We start from the raw sequence: 18,063 nt of genomic DNA, 5'->3' as shown, positions 1-18,063 counted from the left end.
AAGGAGGGAAATCTCAGGGTTTTAGAAAAACCTTATTGTGGGCATGATCATCCCTTAGAGGTCACTCTCACAAATAATTAAGTAGGCAACTGCCTAGGTGATGTGTTCTCAGGCTAAAAGGGGGTTCCTCCCTGGCTTATATCTTTAATCTCTGTTAAATGCCAGAGGGAAGCTTATTCTACTTACATCTTTTTTTTTTTTTTTGAGACAGAGTCTCACCCTGTCGCACAGGGTGGAGTCCAGTGGCATGATCTCAGCTCACTACAACCTCCATCTCCCGGGTTCAAGCGATTCTCCTGCCTCAGCCTCCTGAGTAGCTGGGATTATCAGCGCCCACCACCACACCTGGCTAATTGTTGTATTTTTAGTAGAGACAGGGTTTCTCCATGTTGGCCAGGCTGGTCTCGAACTCCTGACCTCAGGTGATCCACCCACCTCAGCCTCCCAAAGTGCTAGGATTACAGGCATGAGCCACCGTGCCCCATCATCTACTTACATCTTTATGTAAGTAATCCACATTCCCTTTTCAAAGTCCAAAACTCACAGCCTATCTAGAAACCTATGTAGAAGCCATTAAGGAAAATATTAACAGATCTGGCTATCATTAAAGCTAATGTTTGACCAAGACCACTATAATTTTTTTTTTCTTTTTGAGACAGAGTCTTGCTCTGTTACCCAGGCTGGAGTGCAATGGCATGATCTTGGCTCACTGCAACCTCTGCCTCCTGGGTTCAAGTAATTTTCCTGCCTCAGCCTCCTGAGTAGCTGGAATTACAGGCACGTGCCACCACACGCGGCTAATTTTTGTATTTTTAGTAGAGACGGGGTTTCACCAAGTTGGCCAGGCTGGTCTCAAACTCCTGACCTCGTGATCTGCCCACATCGGCTTCCAAAAGTGCTGAGATTACAGGCGTGAGCCACCGCTTCTGGCTAACTACCATAATTTAAAAAGACAAACCAAAATTGAGAAAATATTTGTAATATTTTTCAAAAGAATAGCCCCTCACTTCTCTTGTGCTTTTTTCTTTGACCCACAGTTACTTAGGAGTGTGTGGCAGCCAGCCCCAAGGTGGCCCCAGTGATTCCACCTCCTGGTAGTCACATCCTTGGTTCCATCCCCTCCACACTGTACCAGGGTGGGTCTGTGTAACCAAGACAATAAATGCGATGGTATCTCATTTCTGAGAGTAGGTTTTTCTAAAAGACACTGGGGCTTCTGTCTTGCTTACTTTCTCTCTCAAATCATTCATTCTAGGGGAAGCCAACTGCCATGTCAAGAGAAGCCTTATGGAGAGGCCCAAGGGGGAAGAAAATGAGGTCCCCAGTCAATAGCCAGAAGAAAACTGAGGCCTCCTGCTGACAGCCAGGTGAGTGAGCTTGGAAGCAGAGGCTGAAGTCTCAACTATAAACTGAGCAACTCTTAGTTAGGACTATGCTGCTATCTGCTCTTGAATGTTTGTCCCACAGAAACAGTCATTGGTAGCTTAGTGATAGGGATATGTTCTGAGAAATGTGTTGTGAGATGATGTCATTATTGTATAAATATCATAGAGTAAGTGACAAACCTAGATGGTGTAGCCTACTACACACCTAGGCTATATGGCATAGCTAATAAGATCCTAGGGTACAAACCTGTTCAGCACGTGACTGTGTTGAATACTGTAGGCAACTGTAACAAGGTGGTATTTGTGTATCTAAGCATCTCTAAACATAGGTAAGGTACCGTAAAAATAGGGTATTATAATCTTATTGGACCATTATCACATATGCAGTCTTTTGTTGACCAAAATGTCGTTACGTGGTACATGACTGTAATTTAAAAATTCAATGGCCAGGCTCAGCGGCTCATGCATGTAATCCCTGCATGGAGGCCAAGATGGGAGGATCACGTGAGCCTAGTAGTTTGAGACCAGCTTGGGCAACATGGTAAGACCCTGTCTCTTAAAAAAAATTAGCTAGGTGTGATGGCGCACACCTATAGTCCCAGCTACTGGATAAGCTGAGGCAGGAGGATGGCTTGAGCCTAGGAGATGGAGGCTGCAGTGTGCACTACGATCAGGCCACTGCACTCCAGCCTGGGCAAAAGAGCAAGACCCTGTCTCAAAAACTAAAACAAAAATTGGTTGGGCATGGTGGCTCACATCTGTAATCTCAGCACTTTGGGAGGCTGAGGCAGGTGGATCACTTGAGGTTAGGAGCTTGAGACCAGCCTGGCCAAGATGGTGAAACCCCATCTCTACTAAAAATACAAAAATCAGCTGGGTGTGGTGGTGCACACCTGTAGTTCCAGCTACTTGGGAGGCTGAGACAGGAGAATCGCCTGAACCCAGGAGGCAGAGGTTGCAGTGAGTCGAGATGGTGCCACTGTACTCCAGTCTGGGTGACAGAGCCAGACTCTGTCTCAAAAACAAAAACAAAAACTTGTTTAAGCCACTAAGCTTTGGGGTAAATTGTTATGCAGTAACAGATAACTAATACCAGTGTGCTGTTTATTTTCCAAACATTTAGGGGTTTCCTAGACACCTTACTGTTACGTTTGTATTTTTCACCATGTCTTCATTATTTATTCAATCATTTTTCCGCCCCATTTGCTCACATTCATCTCCTTCTGGAACTCCTATTGGGTATCTGTCAGACCTGATGTTGTCACATAGGTCTCAGAAGTTGTCCCTCTCTTCCGTCTTTTTTCTCCCTGCTCTGGGATCTCTAAGGGCAGTCCTGCTCTCACAACCTGCAACTGTGACTCTTCCTCACATGGCCCGTCCTCAGCTTCACTCCCCACCCCCTCCATCCCTTTGCCCTGGTGCCTTTCCTCCATGCTGCATCTCACACTTTGACTGAATGCTACCTCCATTCTTTCTCTTCAGCCTACATGTTTTTTCCTCTTCTTTGCCTTGGTTGACAACCCCTTTCTTTCACCTAAATGACCATAACACAGAATTTAAGCAAGTTTATTTTCCCCTGTTCTGTAGTGAAATTTAAAAGCAGTAGACAATTAAGGTCCACTGTTTAGTGTGATCACATAGAATGGTTCTTAAATAAGTTTGGTCTCTGGTGTAATTGTTGATGTAATTTTAAATGATCAATGAGAAGATTTAGCAATTCTTTAAGTAAGCAAAACCAATTAGAAGAATGTTTTGTTGGTCTCAATGAGAATTTTGCCTGTGTTTTGAAGGTGGAAATATATTTAATTCTTTCACCACAGCATTTAATACACTGTTAATCTGGTTTCACATGGTAGAAAGAAAAAAGACAAAACTCTAGTTGTTTTCCTGATTAGATCTAGAAACATTTGTCCTTTCAAAATAATATACTAATCACCTGAGGTTTGTTTTTTACTTCACATACAAGCGTTAACGTACACATTAAACACTGAGTTTACTATTTACCAACCAAACCAAGTCCTAGACAGTTTTATAATCTTTTCCATTTGGTTGCCATCAGAATGTCTATAACTTTGCAAAAGTCAGCCTGCTGGGAACTTTCTAACACTTTAATTTTTCACCATTTAGGAGTTAGGGATCCCCTTGAGGATCTGATAAAAGCTACAGACTCTCTCCCCAGGAAATGGCAAATATACATTTTGCATACAATTTCAAGGAGTTTGGAACGGATCTGAGCCTTTCTATGGAGCCCAGTCAAGGAGGTCTTGCTCTAAAAGCTCTGAACTGCGGCGCTGAAGGAAGCTCACATGTGTCTCAGGCACGCTTTCTTACCATTGCTCTTGCTTCCTCACGAATGGATGGAACAGAAAGGATGCTGTACAGAGCTCCATTCACATATGGCTGTATCTTTAAGGGGAGGAAAAAAAACCAGTTATTTGCAAGTTTTCAAATACTGCACAACTCTATATCAAACACCACACCTCAGAACAATCTGGCAAATGGGGAGAGTGGGTGTTCCCGTCCTCGCAGCTCTCCTGTGCTCCAGGATGTATGTTTCCAAGTGACAGACATCTCCATCTGCATGCCCAGGTGACAGCTACCACTGAGTCTAAAACCAAATTCGTCACTCCCTCCCAAAGCTTACTCCTGCGCATTTCATTGCTTAAAGTTACCTTTAACTTCCTAATCACTCAGGCTAGAAACTCTGGAGTCATCGTTGATTTTGTTGTTGTTGTTGTTCAGTCTCCAATACTTAGTCTTCAAGCCTCTTCGATAGGAACCCCTCTTTTTCCATATCCACTGCTACTGTCCTTGTTCAGACATCATCGTCCATGAACCAGGCTACATCAAATCTCCAAACCAGTCTCTCTACCCTCAATATTCACCCTTTAATGTAACCATCGATCACTACCAACATTCTATAGCGTGGGCCAAATCATCCCTCCCTCCATCTCCGAAACCTTCCATAGAGCCCAGTTGGAAAGGTGGAACTCCTTGGTGTGGCACACAGGATCTTCAAGGGGTGGCCTCTATCTCATGACCTCTGCTTCTTCCTCCCTGCCACCACAAAGTGTCCATACTACCTAAGGGATGCCCCCCACCAGGCTGTTCCATGTCTCAGCCAGGTTCTGGCAGTTCACCTTGCCAGGAATGGTCTTCACACATACAATGAACCTTGAAAACTAAGCCCAGACATGTCTCCTGGGAAGTCTCTCCTGAACCCACCCCCGCCCCACTGCCCCCATACAGGGCACTCACTTCCGCTTCTTGTACATCCCTCCACTACAGCACTGGAGGCAGTATCCTTTTAAATTCACACTATGTCCCCTTTATTATGAGCTTTTTGAAGACAGGACCCATGTTTTACTTGCACACATGGGACATGGAGCATGGCAGGTGCTGATAAGCAAGTTCCCTTTTCAGCAGGCTGTACGCTGTGCCCGCCACAGCAATGGAGGAGGGCTCGTTTCCCACCGCCCTCCTTCGGCACTGGACTTCATTAGCACTTTCAATGCTTGCCAAGCTGATGGGTAAAAAAAGGCATCCTACGGTTGTTTTTATTTTCAGTTCCCGATTGAACTAGCACAACTGAACATCTTTTCATGTTTCTGGGGCAGCACGATTCTGTGAACTGTCTAGTCATATCCTTTATCCTTCTTTTCGATTGGATTGCTTGACTTTTACTTACCAATTTATACCAGCTCTTCATCTATTAGGAATATTAAACTTTTGTCACATGTGATGCAACTTTTCCTTGGGGTTTCATTCATCTTTTGACTTTGATTATGGCATCTTTTTCCAATCAAAAAATGTAATGTTCATATAGTCAGTTATGTGCATCTTTTTCTTTATTTTGGTTTTGTCTTTCAAGATCATGACTACTACAGTGTAGCAAACATATTACTTGGCTCTAAAGTATATATGTATGTATGTATGTATATATGTATATATATATGTCATTTTTCAAGCTCATTTTCTTTTTCTTTATTTATTTATTGTTTTGAGACAGAGTCTCGCTCTGTCACCCATGCTGGAGTGCAATGGCACAATCTCAGCTCACTACAACCTCCACCTCCCAGGTTCAAGTGATTCTCATGCCTCAGCCTCCTGAGTAGCTAGGATTACAGGCACAAGCCACCATGCCTGGCTAATTTTTGTATTTTCAGTAGAGATGGGGTTTCACCATGTTGGCCAGGCTGGTCTCGAACTCCTGACTTCAAGTGATCCTCCTGCCTCGGTCTCCCAAAATTGCTGGGATTACAGGCGTAAGCCACCGTGCCCAGCCCATCCAGCTCATTTTCAAAGCCAATGCATTGGTAACAGGTAATGATATGATGAATCCTTTGGTCTATTAAGTTTTCAGAGCAGACATGTTGGTTCCAGTACTTGAAACCAACCTTTATTATGAGATGGAAGAATATGTTTCCCACTGGTTTCACCTGCCTGAGTTGAATAAAGTGAGGAACAGAGTTCATTCAGGCCTGGAAGTAGTTCAGAGCTCACTAGCTTTAAAATATAAAATGAATGTCACAAAGACACCAAACATCCACTTGCTAAAGAAGTCACACCAATCAGTGGATAGGGCTGGTGTAAAATGTGAATGGAATGACCAGAATGGGAGCTGTCTGCTTGAAATGGGAACAGACGGGCCAGGCATGGTGGCTCAGGCTTGTAATCCCAGCATTTTGGGAGGCCGAGGTGGGTGAATCACAAGGTCAGGAGTTCAAGACCAGCCTGGCCAACATGGTGAAACACCGTCTCTACTAAAAATACAAAAAATTAGCCAGACGTGGTGGCGGGCACCTGTAATCCCAGCTACTTGGGAGGCTGAGGCAGGAGAATCGCTTGAACCCGGGAGGTGGAGGTTGCAGTGAGCCAAGATCACACCACTGCACTCCAGCCTGGATGATAGAGTGAGACTCTGTCTCAAAAAAAAAAAAAAAAAGAAAAAAGAAAAAAGAAAAAAAAGAAAAGAAAGAAAGAAATGGGAACAGACGTGTGGAAACCAAGTGGTACTCAATCGTATCCTGCTCAGATATACCCCTGGATCTCATCTGTCTAAAGTGGTTAGATTTTTGTTGAAGCTTTGCCATGGTTTCTGCAATGGCATTTGTAGAAGGCAAGTGAGAGAATAATCATATTTGATTATTTGTTTTTGTTAATTTGTTTACCCATACATACCTCTACTTTATTTAAAAAGTGCTTGGGGCCCATAGGTTAAAAACTTAGAAAATAACACCAGGTGTTGGGGTGACACTGGTGAGAGCAAACGCTAGTATAGCCATTCTGGAGGACAATTTGGCAGGACTCAGTGACCTGAAACTGATGTATGCTGGCAGCCAGTAGTGATGAGTGTCTACACATCCTTGGAAGCTCTGGCACAGGCTCCCATGGGGCAGGTGCAGCCATGCCCACTGAGGACTGCTGTGGCAACAGAGAGTGGATGGCACTCAAAGTGTACAGGCTGGATAAGTAAAATGTCAGGGGCACAAACAAGGGGCTATTTTGCAGTAGTGACACTTAATGAACTAGACATATGTAAAGCAACATAGAAAGGTCCTAAAAACACAAGGGAAAAGCCATAAACAGAATGAGACTTAAAGGGCAATCTATTTCTGTAAATTCAATACACACATACACAGTATCATATCTCTTTTAAGGCTCCATCCACATCCACAGAGATACGTTAAACATACCAAGGGAATGGCATGTGGGGGAGGAATGTTGGGGGCTAGATGATGAGAAAAAGCAATGCTGGAGGGGCCCGGCACAGGCCAGTGGGCCAAGCAGACAGGGACGGAAAGAACATCCTGCTTCTGACTTCCAAAATTCTAAAAATTATAAAAGATTCCCAGTTGCTTATGAAAATCCCAGGACAGAGAACATGTACAGTTTTCAAATACAGCAACCATCCTGGGCCAGCTGTGTGCCTGTGGGGTCACAGGCATTGGGTCCCCAGTGTAGCCTCCCCGAGCCCAGGGCCAGCAGTGCTGAATGAGTACCTCATGGTTTTCATGGCCAAGAAGATCCGAAAGGACTTTGAGCACGAGGCCTGCCACCTTGGCACACATGTTCTTCCCTATGGGAAACAAATCAAAGCTAAACATGACATGTCTAAACCCAGAAGCACAATTTTAGGTCAGGTAGACTTGGAGACAAATCTTGGCTCCTCTGCTCATGAGCTGTATGACCTCGGGTGAGTCATGTAACCAATCTGGGCCTCAGTTTCCTCTTCTTTACTACAGGGATTACTATTCATACCTACCTCAAAAGGTGATGCAAAATTAAGCAGACTAATGTATGTAAAGGACTCAGTGTAGCATAGAACTTCAGTGCTCAGTAAACCATCCCAAGTGGTGGCTATTACTCCGGTCAGAGCACACAGCGAGTCATTACAGTGAAAGCACGATACATTATAGAGCAACGTTCTCCCTCCCACGCACGGACACCACCATCAGGAAGACCATATAGGCATTTTAGTAGTTATAAACATCATCATAAAAATCACTGCAAATATGGTGATGATGATGAAGAAAAGCTAATTCTAATCTGATAAACATATTAGAAGTTAGGACTTTTGGCTGGGTGCGGTGGTTTACGCCTGTAATCCCAGCACTTTGGGAGGGCGAAGTGGGTGGATCACTTGAAGTTAGGAGTTCAAGATCAGCCTTGCCAACATGGTAAAACCCCCTCCCTACTAAAAATACAAAAATTCGCCAGGTGTGGTGGCGGGCACCTGTAATCCCAGCTACTCGGGAGGCTGAGGCAGGAGAATCGCTTGAACCCGGGAGGCAGAGGTTGCACCACTGAGCCAAGATCATGCCACTGCTTCTAGCCTGGGCAATGGAGCGTGACTTCATCTCAAAAAAAAAAAAAAAAAAGGCTAGGACTTTTTGCACATGCTATTTTTTTAAATGACTGAAATAACAGTCATTTACTCAGTCAACAACACACAGTTACATGGTTCAGTCTACAAAGTATATAGAGGGGAAGATGCTCCAACAAGTCCTCCTGAGCCAGCTATTTACCCAGGGAGCCTTTCTCTCCTAACACTGGATGCTCAGGCTGGGGAAAGCCACAGCCTGGAGGTGGCACCTCTTCCAAAGAAGCTTCTTTCATCCCAGGTAACAATTTAAATGAGATAGTACCTGTACCTGGAAAAGCTAAAATCACTACCTTCAGCGATCAAGTATATAAATGACTTGTGCCCACAGGAGAACCTCCACCTCCAGGGCTGGGGCAGGGAAAAGAGTGTGATTCAGGGCAGGAAGTGTGGTTTAGTGTCACTGCTACTGCGGCCAGCTTAATCCTGTAGTATCTTGGGAACACACTTCTTTGTCTTCAGAAAAGGGGATCATATTCTTAATTTCCTACCTTTGAATAATGCAATAAAGAAAAAGGTAAATGAACTTAGTCTCCTCTTAATGAAGGCACTACATATATACAAGACATTTTTTCCAGGGCAAGAATGGATTTTGCCTTCAGGGATTCAACAGCTTGATACCTAGTTGGAAATGCTTTCTACTCCTTTTTCTGTTTTTAGTTTTCTATGAGACTAAAAGCAAACCATATCAGGCTCACTAGAAACCCAGCTTCAAGGGTCAAGATCTCTTCCCCTTCTTGCACTAGAATGAGGGTTGGGGCTGAGACCTGTGCTGCGGAGGCAGAGGTTCATGAGCAAAGCCACCGAGTACTCCAGCGTGTAGTCAGACAGGCAGTCAGGGTCCTTCAGAACATCAACCAGCCAGAAGATGAGGCCGTCTTGAATCATCGCTGTCTGCAGCGGGCGCCTGGGAAGAAAGAGCCTACGGTAAATACAAACTGCCAAGAAACTTTTCATATAAGAGGAAACAGTAGGCTGGGAGCAGTGGCTCATGCCTGTAATCCCAGCACTTTGGGAGGCCAAGGCGGACGGATCACCTGAGGTCAGGAGTTGGAGACAAGCCTGGCCAACATGGTGAAACCCCGTCTCTACTAAAAATACAAAAATTAGCCAGGCGTGGTGACGGCGCCTGTAATCCCAGCTACTCGGGAGGCTGAGGCACAAGAATTGCTTGAACCCGGGAGGCAGAGGTTGCAGTGAGCCGAGATCGTACCACTGCACTCCAGCCTGGGCGATGGAGCAAGACTCTGTCTCAAAAAAAAAAAAAAAAAAAAAAAGAAGAAACAGTAATGTGAATGCATATCAGAAAAGACAAACTTGCAGAAGACATAGACTCTGAGGAATATTTTTGTTAAACCCATACAATTGAAATAACAAAAATTCTTTACATATCAGGGATATTTATTAAGGGTTTAAATAAAGATAAGGTGGTAAGGAGGCCTCCTACTTTGAAAGTTTCCTTTTCAATATTTAAAATTAGCAGAGCATTGCTTCAAATATCTAATAAATATTTATTTGTAGCTTTTGGTTTACTTAACCCAGGAAACGGGACCATAGAAATACTTCTTTGACAAACAGGTTTTTTGTTTTTTTTTTCCTGAGACGGAGTTTTGCTCTTATTGCCCAGGCTGGAGTGCAACGGCACAATCTCGGCTCGCCGCAACCTCCGCCTCCTGGGTTCAAATGATTCTCTTGCCTCAGCCTCCCAAGTAGCTGGGATTACAGGCATGCACCACCACACCCAGCTAATTTTGTATTTTTAGTAGAGCCAGGGTTTCTTCATGTTGGCTAGGCTGGTCTCGAACTCCCAACCTCAGCTGATCTGCCTGCCTCAACCTTCCAAAGTGCTGGGATTACAGGCGTGAGCCACCGTGCCCAGCTGACAAATAGATTTTTACCTAAACTCTCTATAATCCAGCTCTAGGCACTCTGAGCTGTATAAAAATAAAGAAAACAAGGAGGAGCAAAAGCCTAGCTTAACATCACTTTGATTCACATTTCTATAGAGTAAGGGTAGTTTAATGACCTGGTTAATGCAAATTATAAGGAATGATTTTCCACCCAAAGTCCAGGTGTAGAATCTTACAAAATCCAATACCCCATCAAAATGTGTGATGGTGAATGTCATCAGGTTAGCTTTAAGAATTGCTGAGACTAAGTGTGGTATCATTATGAGATGCCATCTGGATTAGTAGAAAACTGACATGCCACAGAGAAGCCAGCTCTGCACATCTCTGGATGAGCAGGTTATGGTGAAACCACCACTCAGGACAGAACAGCAGAACCAGTTATCCGTTCATTCTGTTCTTAAACACTACACTGACCCAATCAGGGTGGCTTATTAGAATACAGTGAAGACTGCGCTCTCTTGGTAACTAGCTACCTTCTTCATTTATTGCAGAGACTCTGGAAAACTGCAAAAAGGTTAAGCACATTTACAGAACAAAAAAGCTTAAATTAACACTTGGAGGAAAAGATAAACAGGCAGTAAACATTCGCATTACCAGGAGGAATTATTTTTTTCACCATATCTTATATCTGTTACTTAACTATAGTTATTGAATTTCTAAAAACTTCCCCAAAGCGATCAACATTGAGCAAAGTTCTCTCTATAAACAAACAGAAATGAAGTGTTTGTATGCTCTGAGGAAGTAATGACTCTGCAGCACTTACAGTTCTTTTCGATTCATATAGTTAGAACAAAGAATTTTCATTGGCAGGGAGTTGGCAAATGGTAGATACAAATACCTATCCCTTCCCCCACTAAAAACACACATGCTTAGACCATTTCACTTTGTAGGCTTCTGGTTATTTGTGAGTCAGTCAAATGTAAACCACATTTGATGGGAAGAAAGTGTGTTCAGAAGAGGACCGACAGAAAAAAGTTGAAGACTCCAGGGACTAGAGTTCTCAAGAAAGTCAAAGAGAACTTGAGGTGATCATGAGAGAATAAAAACTCTGAAAAAATTACCATATGTCCCAACAGTTCCTCTCCTAGATGCTGATCCACGAGAAAAGGAAACATATGTCCACACGAAGACTTGTGCTGAAGCGTTCACGGCAGCATTATGCATATTGGCCAAAAAGGCAAACAACTCAAATGCCAATCAACTGAAGGACAAACAAAATGTGGTGTAGGCCGGGCGCGGTGGCTCACACCTGTAATCCCAGCACTTTGGGAGGCCGAGGCGGGTGGATCACAAGGTTAGGAGTTCGAGACCAGACTCACCAGCATGGTGAAACCCCATCTCTACTAAAAATACAAAAATTAGCCGGGTGTGGTGGTGTGCGCCTGTAATCCCAGCTACCCAGGAGTTTGAGGCAGGAGAATTGGTTGAACCCGGGAGGCAGAGGTTGCAGTGAGCCAAGATTGCGCTACTGCACTCCAGTCTGGGTGACAGAGTGAGACTCCATCTCAAAAACAAACAAACAATATGATGTAGCCATAATGGAGTACATATTCAGCCACAAAAGGAATGAGGCCCTGACACATGCTGCTACATGGACAAACCTTGCAAACGCGATGCTAAGTGAGAGAAGCCAGTCACAAAAGAGTGCACACTACATGATTCCATTTATATGAAACGTCCAGTACAAGTCAATCGACAGAAAGCAGATTTGTGGCTACCGGGGACTGGGGGTAGGAATGAGGAGTGACTGTAAATGGGTATGAGGTTTCTTTTTGTGGTGATGGAAATGTCCTAAACCTGGATTGTGGTGATGACTGCACAACTCTGTAAATACACTAAACATCCTTCAATTGTATGCTTAATATGGGGGAATATTATGGTGTGTAAATACATCTCAACAAAGCTGTAAACTGAAAAGGAATCTACGGGGCCGGGTGCGGTGACTCACACCTGTAATTCCAGCACTTTGGGGGGCTGAGGTGGGCGGATCACCTGAGGTCAGGAGTTCGAGACCAGACTGGCCAACATGGTAAAATCCTGTCTCTACTAAAAATACAGAAATTAGCCTGGCCCCATTGGTTCCAAGTCATGATGGTCTAGGCTGATCCCATGGGGTGGGCTGCTGGGATCATGGACAAGGTCAGGAGGCCCTAACCCTGACTTCCACAGAACTGCCCTTGACACTCTGCTGGGATGTGCATTCATGTGTGCAGCTCCCACAGGGGACTGGAAGTAACTTGAGGGATGAGGCTCTATCAGGTCTGATTCATGTGTCTGTCTCTAAGCCCTGCACATGCCCTGAGACACAATCCTGCATGGCTGGCACTCGATAATGTCCATTAGGAAAATCCAATGATGCTTTGAAAATGTCTTCCTCCATCCCCAGCAGCCTTGCGCAGGAGAGTTTAGTGGATTACAGATAAGCTTTCTAGCTCTGTCTTAGAAAGTCATCCAACCTCTCCAAAGTGTAGTGGAAAAATACCATCTGCCTCCTGGGTTGCCATGGGAATTTTAACTCAATCTGATCTCACAGGAGACACCGTGACCTATTGCACAGTCGTTACCTGAGACTGAACTTCTGCAGGGCCCCAAGAACATTCTCCCTGGTGATAATATCCTTGTCCTCCTCCTTCAGCCTTCCCTCCAGCATCTGCAGCACCTTTGTGTTCTGGGCAAGGTAGAGGCGACCTGATAATACACCAGAGATGAAACAGGTCAAAGACAGAAATAATTTATCTGGTATGCTACAAAACCACTTCCCACGAAAACTTACTTTGCATATAACACAGTAGAGTTTGGGTAATTTTATGTTCTAAAAAACTTACTGGGCAGGGCGCGGTGGCTCACACCTGTAATCCTAGCAGTTTGGGAAGCCAAGGCAGGCAGATCACCTGAGGCCAGGAGTTTGAGACCAGCCTGGCCAACATGGTGAAACCCCGTCTCTATTAAAAATACAAAAATTAGCTGGGTGTGGCGGCAGATGCCTGTAATCCCAGCTACTCGGGAGGCTGAGGCAGGAGAATTGCTAGACCCCAGGAGGCAGGTTGCAGTGAGCCTGAGATCGTGCCACCGCACTCCAGCCTGAATGACGGAGCGAGATTCCATCTCAAAACAAACAAACAAACAAGCAAACACTTACTGGTTGTGCAAGGTGGCTCACGCCTGTAATCCTAGCACTTTGGGAGGCTGAGGCAGGTGGATTGTTTGAGCCGAGGCATTGGAGACCAGCCTGGGCAACAGGGCGTAACCTCATCTCTATAAAAACTAAGGAACATTAGCCAGGTATGATGATGCACACCTGTTGATCCCGCTAATTGGGGGGCTGAGGCGCAAGGAGTATTCCTTGAGCCCAGGTGGTTGAGGCTACAGTGAGCCGAGATCATGCCACTGTACTCCAGTCTGGTTGACAAAGTGAGACTCTCTCAAAAAAAAAAAAAAAAAAAAAAAACACACACACACAAAACCCCCACAAAACTTATTAAAACTTATTAAAAGATATTTCTTCTAAACATTGGTTTTATTCAATGAAATATCTGGTGACTAGAAAAACCACTCTTCTTGTGAGCTAAACATAATTCATTGCTGTGTTCTTGTGGGGAGCATTGTCCTTTTTTTTCCATGAAATCCTGAACCCAACAGTCAGATCTACAAACAGAAATGAGGGGTAATGTGTGTGTTATGAGCCCTTAAGTCTTCACAACAGAGGCAGCCAAGGAATGCTTCCATACACACTCTCTGTACAAGGCCTGGAGAAGAAGCAGGAAGCCACACCTGGGACCCTGTAATAAGCCCAGAATGGTCCCTAGCCTGTTGTGGACTTCTGAATGGATATGGAAGATGTTAATTTCAGACATAAGTTTCAACAGTATTATTATATGAATGGTCCTCAGTAACACATCCTGGCTTATCATAAATGTCTGCCAAATGGATGGAAGAACGAATGAACAAATGAACAAAGTTTTGGAGTATCATATATTCATAATTTGAAAACTCCCTTTATTCACATTATAAAGAGCTCAAATAAATAAGAACTTACGGAAGATAATGGCACTTTGCAAAATCATTTTAAATTCAGTTATGGGGGCATGTTATTTTCAGAGTTTTCAAATCCTTTGATTTAAGAGGTCATAGTCTTCTGAAGGAAATGGTGCAGTGTTTATTGGAGTCTGCTTTGTTTCGCTAAGCTTATTTTGCCGTAATTGTTTCACTTATTTTGCCTTAAGTAGAAAATTATAGAAGATGCATTCATTACCTGTGATATACTTGAAAGCAATATAAAATGTTACTATGTTACAAAACCAGAAAGCTTTATAAAATAAAATCGGGAGGTTTACAAAATAAACCCCTAAACTGTCCAAATGTGCTCTGATATAAACTAAAGCAATATGACAACAATTAATTTTCACAAAAGACCTTAGATGAATTAAACAGTAACAAACTGAGGAAGCGTCATCTCTAAGAAACTTGGGAGCAACGCTCATTTTCAAAGGAAAAAGCACATCAATATGACCTAGCTCTTCTCTTTGAAGCAAAGCTGATGTCTCACCTTCTGCCAGTGACGCAAAAGCATTGATGAGCCTGGCCATGTACTGCCGCACCACGTCGCTCTTGGAGTGCAGCAACTGAAGCACACTCCTCTGGGGGAAAAAGTCAAGAGGAAAAACAACAAGGTTAAGAACAGGGAGAGATAAACACATGTCTCCTCTAAGGGTCTGGTAGTTCTCTTCCTCTGCCAGAATTTATTAGAGGTGAAATAAACAGACTAAAGCCAAACATTTCATCTGGAAGCCTTGATTTCCAACTGAAATTTGATGAGACTTGGCAAAAATAAGTTAGTCAGACTTCCAAATTAAATGAATTAATTACACGAAGCCCTCAGAACAGTGACTGGCGCGAAGGAAGCAGTCCTGTTTGCTGTTACCGTTGCTGCTGCTTTCCAGGTTAGAATGGCAGATCCAAGACACATGACTAATTTGGCTCCCTCTAAGCCACAGTAAAACTACAATAAATGGACTGTTAAAAAAGATAATTCCCAAGGACAGAGAGAACAGCACGAAAAACGATAACGCCACAATTCTGGAAGTGGGAATGCAGCATGGCAAGAGGCTTAGCAGGCCCAAGAAGGCCAAATCTCAAGGCAGCAACGGGCACTGTGGAATTACCCAATTTCCATTACTCACTCCTCAAAGCACTTAAGAGCTGAAGAAAAATAAAGACGAATGAATTAAAGTTGTTTAAGAAGCACTTGGATCCCACTCATGTGACTCCTGCACACCTCTCAGCACAGGGCTGGGGAGAGGGTGTTCCCTTGTGAGGGAGACACAAAGGGTCTGTGGATCTGGGACACCAGGCAGAGGAGAGCAAGGGTTGCCGGGGTTCTAGAACAAAATGGAGAGGGGGGTTAGTGTCTAAATGCAGAATGAATGTGGAACAGAGGGCCACCCCAAAACTTGGCTCCCAGGACCCTGGCAACCAGACCTTTGCCCTCTAGGCCTGAGATTAGAAGACTATTCTCACAGTGAAATGACCAGCCCATGGGGAAAGAATTAGAGACCGTGAAATCAGAGGTTCCCAGCAAACGGCCCACCCAGATCCCCCTGGGTGGAAGTATCCATCGACAGGCCCCACCATCACACTCAATGGCTTTGTGGTCCCCTTCACTCCAAATCTCTCATTAGGAGATCACCAAGGACTAGCAGACATCTGAGAAAAGTTTCTACCAGGAGGCCAAAACAAATGGGGGGGGGAGGGCGGGGGCGGGGCTTGGAGTAAATGAGACTGTGCAGGGAGAAGAAAACTAAAAATTAAATAAAAATTCATCAATAATATCCTCAAAGATATAAGAAACTGTATTATATCCATGAAACAAGAGAATGCTATCAAAAAGGAAATAAAAGTTTCAACAGAAGGGTCAGAAAATAAAGATGAAGACATCTGCTAGGGAGGCTGGGCAGGGTGGCTCATGGCTATAATCCCAGGACTTTGGGAGGCCAAGGTGGGCAGAGACGTCAGGGGTTTGAGACCAGCCTGGCCAACATGGTGAAACCCTGTCTCTACAAAAATACAAAAATTAGCCAGGCGTGGTGGCACACACCTGTAATCCCAGCTACTCGGGAGGCTGAGGCAGGAGGATTGCTTGAACCCAGGAGGCAGAGGCTGCAGTGAGCTGAGATCATGCCAGGGCAGCAGAGTGAGACTGTCTCAAAAAAAAAAAAAAAAAAAAAGAAGAAAAGAAATCTCCTAAAGAGTGGGTGGAACAAAAAGTAGAAAAGATGAGAGAAAACTATAATAGAAAACCAGTTCAGGAGGTTCAACATTCAGAGAGAGAACACAGAAAACAGAGGGAAGAAACCATCAACAAAATAACTCAAGACCAGAATGAAAGTTGTCAGATTGAAAGGGCCCACAAAGTGCTCAATAAAAGGGATTAAAATATACCTCATAAAGGACGTCAATGGGAAATTGGGAAGATTCAATATGCTTCTAGGGAGAGAAACACAGGTCACATACAAAAGATAAAGAATTGGAATGGCTTTGGATTTCTTTTTTTAAATTTTTTGAGTCAAGCTCTCACTTTGTTGCCCAGGATGAAGTGCAGTGGTGTGATCACAGCTCACAGCCACAGCCTCAACCTCTTGGGCTCAAGCAATCCTCTCGCCTCAGCCTTCTGAGTTAGCTGGGACTACAGGTGCACACCAACATGCCTGGTTAATTTAAAAGAATTTTTTTTTTTCTTAGAGAATGGGGTCTATGTTGCTCAGGCTGCTCAAAAACTCCTGGGCTCAAGCGATCCTCCTGCCTTGGCCTCCCAAAGTGCTAGAATTATGGGCATGAGCCACTGTGCCCAGCTGGCTTTGGATTTCTGTACAGCAAAACTGGAACCTAAAAGACAATGGAGCAATGTCTTCAAAATTCTGAAGGAAAATTATTTACAATCCAGGATTCTATGTGAAAAATGAAGACATTTCTTGACCCTACATGATCTCAAAAAAATTTACTTCCTGTGTACTTTTTCTCTAGACGCTATTAACTAAAGGATGTGTTCCACCAACCGAGAGAACAAGTCAAGAAATAAGATAATATGGGGCACTGGAAACAGAGATCCAATTCAGGAGAGAGGTGAAAGGAATCAACAAAAGTTTGGTGAAGAGACTCCTGGACAGCAGCTATGCACCAGAATGTTTTCCAGACTAAACCCAGCTGATTCGAGAGGGCAACATGTCAAAGGCTGTCGTCCCCAAGATGCCTATTACCATTACACCCATTTAGGTTGAATTTTTGCTGAAGTATAGCATCTACACAGGGCATTGCACAGATCACATGTACAGCCTGATGAGTGTTCACAAAGTGAACACGTGGCTAACTAGTAACCAGATAAAGAAACAGAACATGACCATAGTCCCAGATGCCCTTCCAGAACCCCATTCCAAACCAAGGGTGACCTCTCTCCTGGCTTCTAACATCATAGATTCATGTTGCTTGGCTCCCCCTTAAATTTTTTAATAAATGAAACCATATATTATATATTCTCTTATGTTTGACTTTTTCATTCAACAATATGTCTGTGATATTCACCCAGGGTCTCTGCTGTGTTCCTTCTCATTGCTCAAGGTATCCCATTTTACAAACACATCACAGGTATTCATTCTACTGCTGATGGACATTTGGGTTGCAGCCAGTGTTTTGGTTCTAGAACTGCAGCTATGAATATTCTTGCATGTTTTTTAGTGAACATATGGGCACGTTTTGGTTGGGGCTTATCTAGGAGTGGTTTTGCTAGGACATAAGGTATTCAGTTTTAGTAAACGCTGCCCGTGTTCCAAAGTAGTGCACGAGGTCCCAATTTTTAAACAGAGAACAAAATGACTGCTGAAACGAGCCCAGA

General features: G+C 43.9%; 1 protein-coding gene across 22 annotated transcripts in view; it reads right to left on the bottom strand.

The window, feature by feature from the left end:
- The window catches only part of ARMC9 (armadillo repeat containing 9), a 190,006-nt gene that overhangs the window by 108,700 nt on the left and 63,243 nt on the right, over positions 1 to 18,063 (bottom strand). For all 22 annotated transcript variants that reach the window (XM_063595609.1, XM_063595612.1, XM_063595613.1 and 19 more), the window contains 5 exons: positions 14,725 to 14,815; positions 12,743 to 12,866; positions 9,036 to 9,175; positions 7,388 to 7,464; positions 3,717 to 3,791 (listed from right to left, as the gene is read on the bottom strand). In XM_063595609.1, the coding sequence (XP_063451679.1) occupies positions 3,717 to 3,791; positions 7,388 to 7,464; positions 9,036 to 9,175; positions 12,743 to 12,866; positions 14,725 to 14,815 (507 nt within the window). The remainder of the gene's footprint in view (positions 1 to 3,716; positions 3,792 to 7,387; positions 7,465 to 9,035; positions 9,176 to 12,742; positions 12,867 to 14,724; positions 14,816 to 18,063) is intronic.

This window comes from Pan paniscus, chromosome 13 (assembly GCF_029289425.2).
Source record: "Pan paniscus chromosome 13, NHGRI_mPanPan1-v2.0_pri, whole genome shotgun sequence".
Classification (NCBI taxonomy): domain Eukaryota; kingdom Metazoa; phylum Chordata; class Mammalia; order Primates; family Hominidae; genus Pan; species Pan paniscus.
The sequence above is the reverse complement of the archived record's forward strand: the minus strand, read 5'-3'. Positions and strand labels throughout refer to the sequence as shown.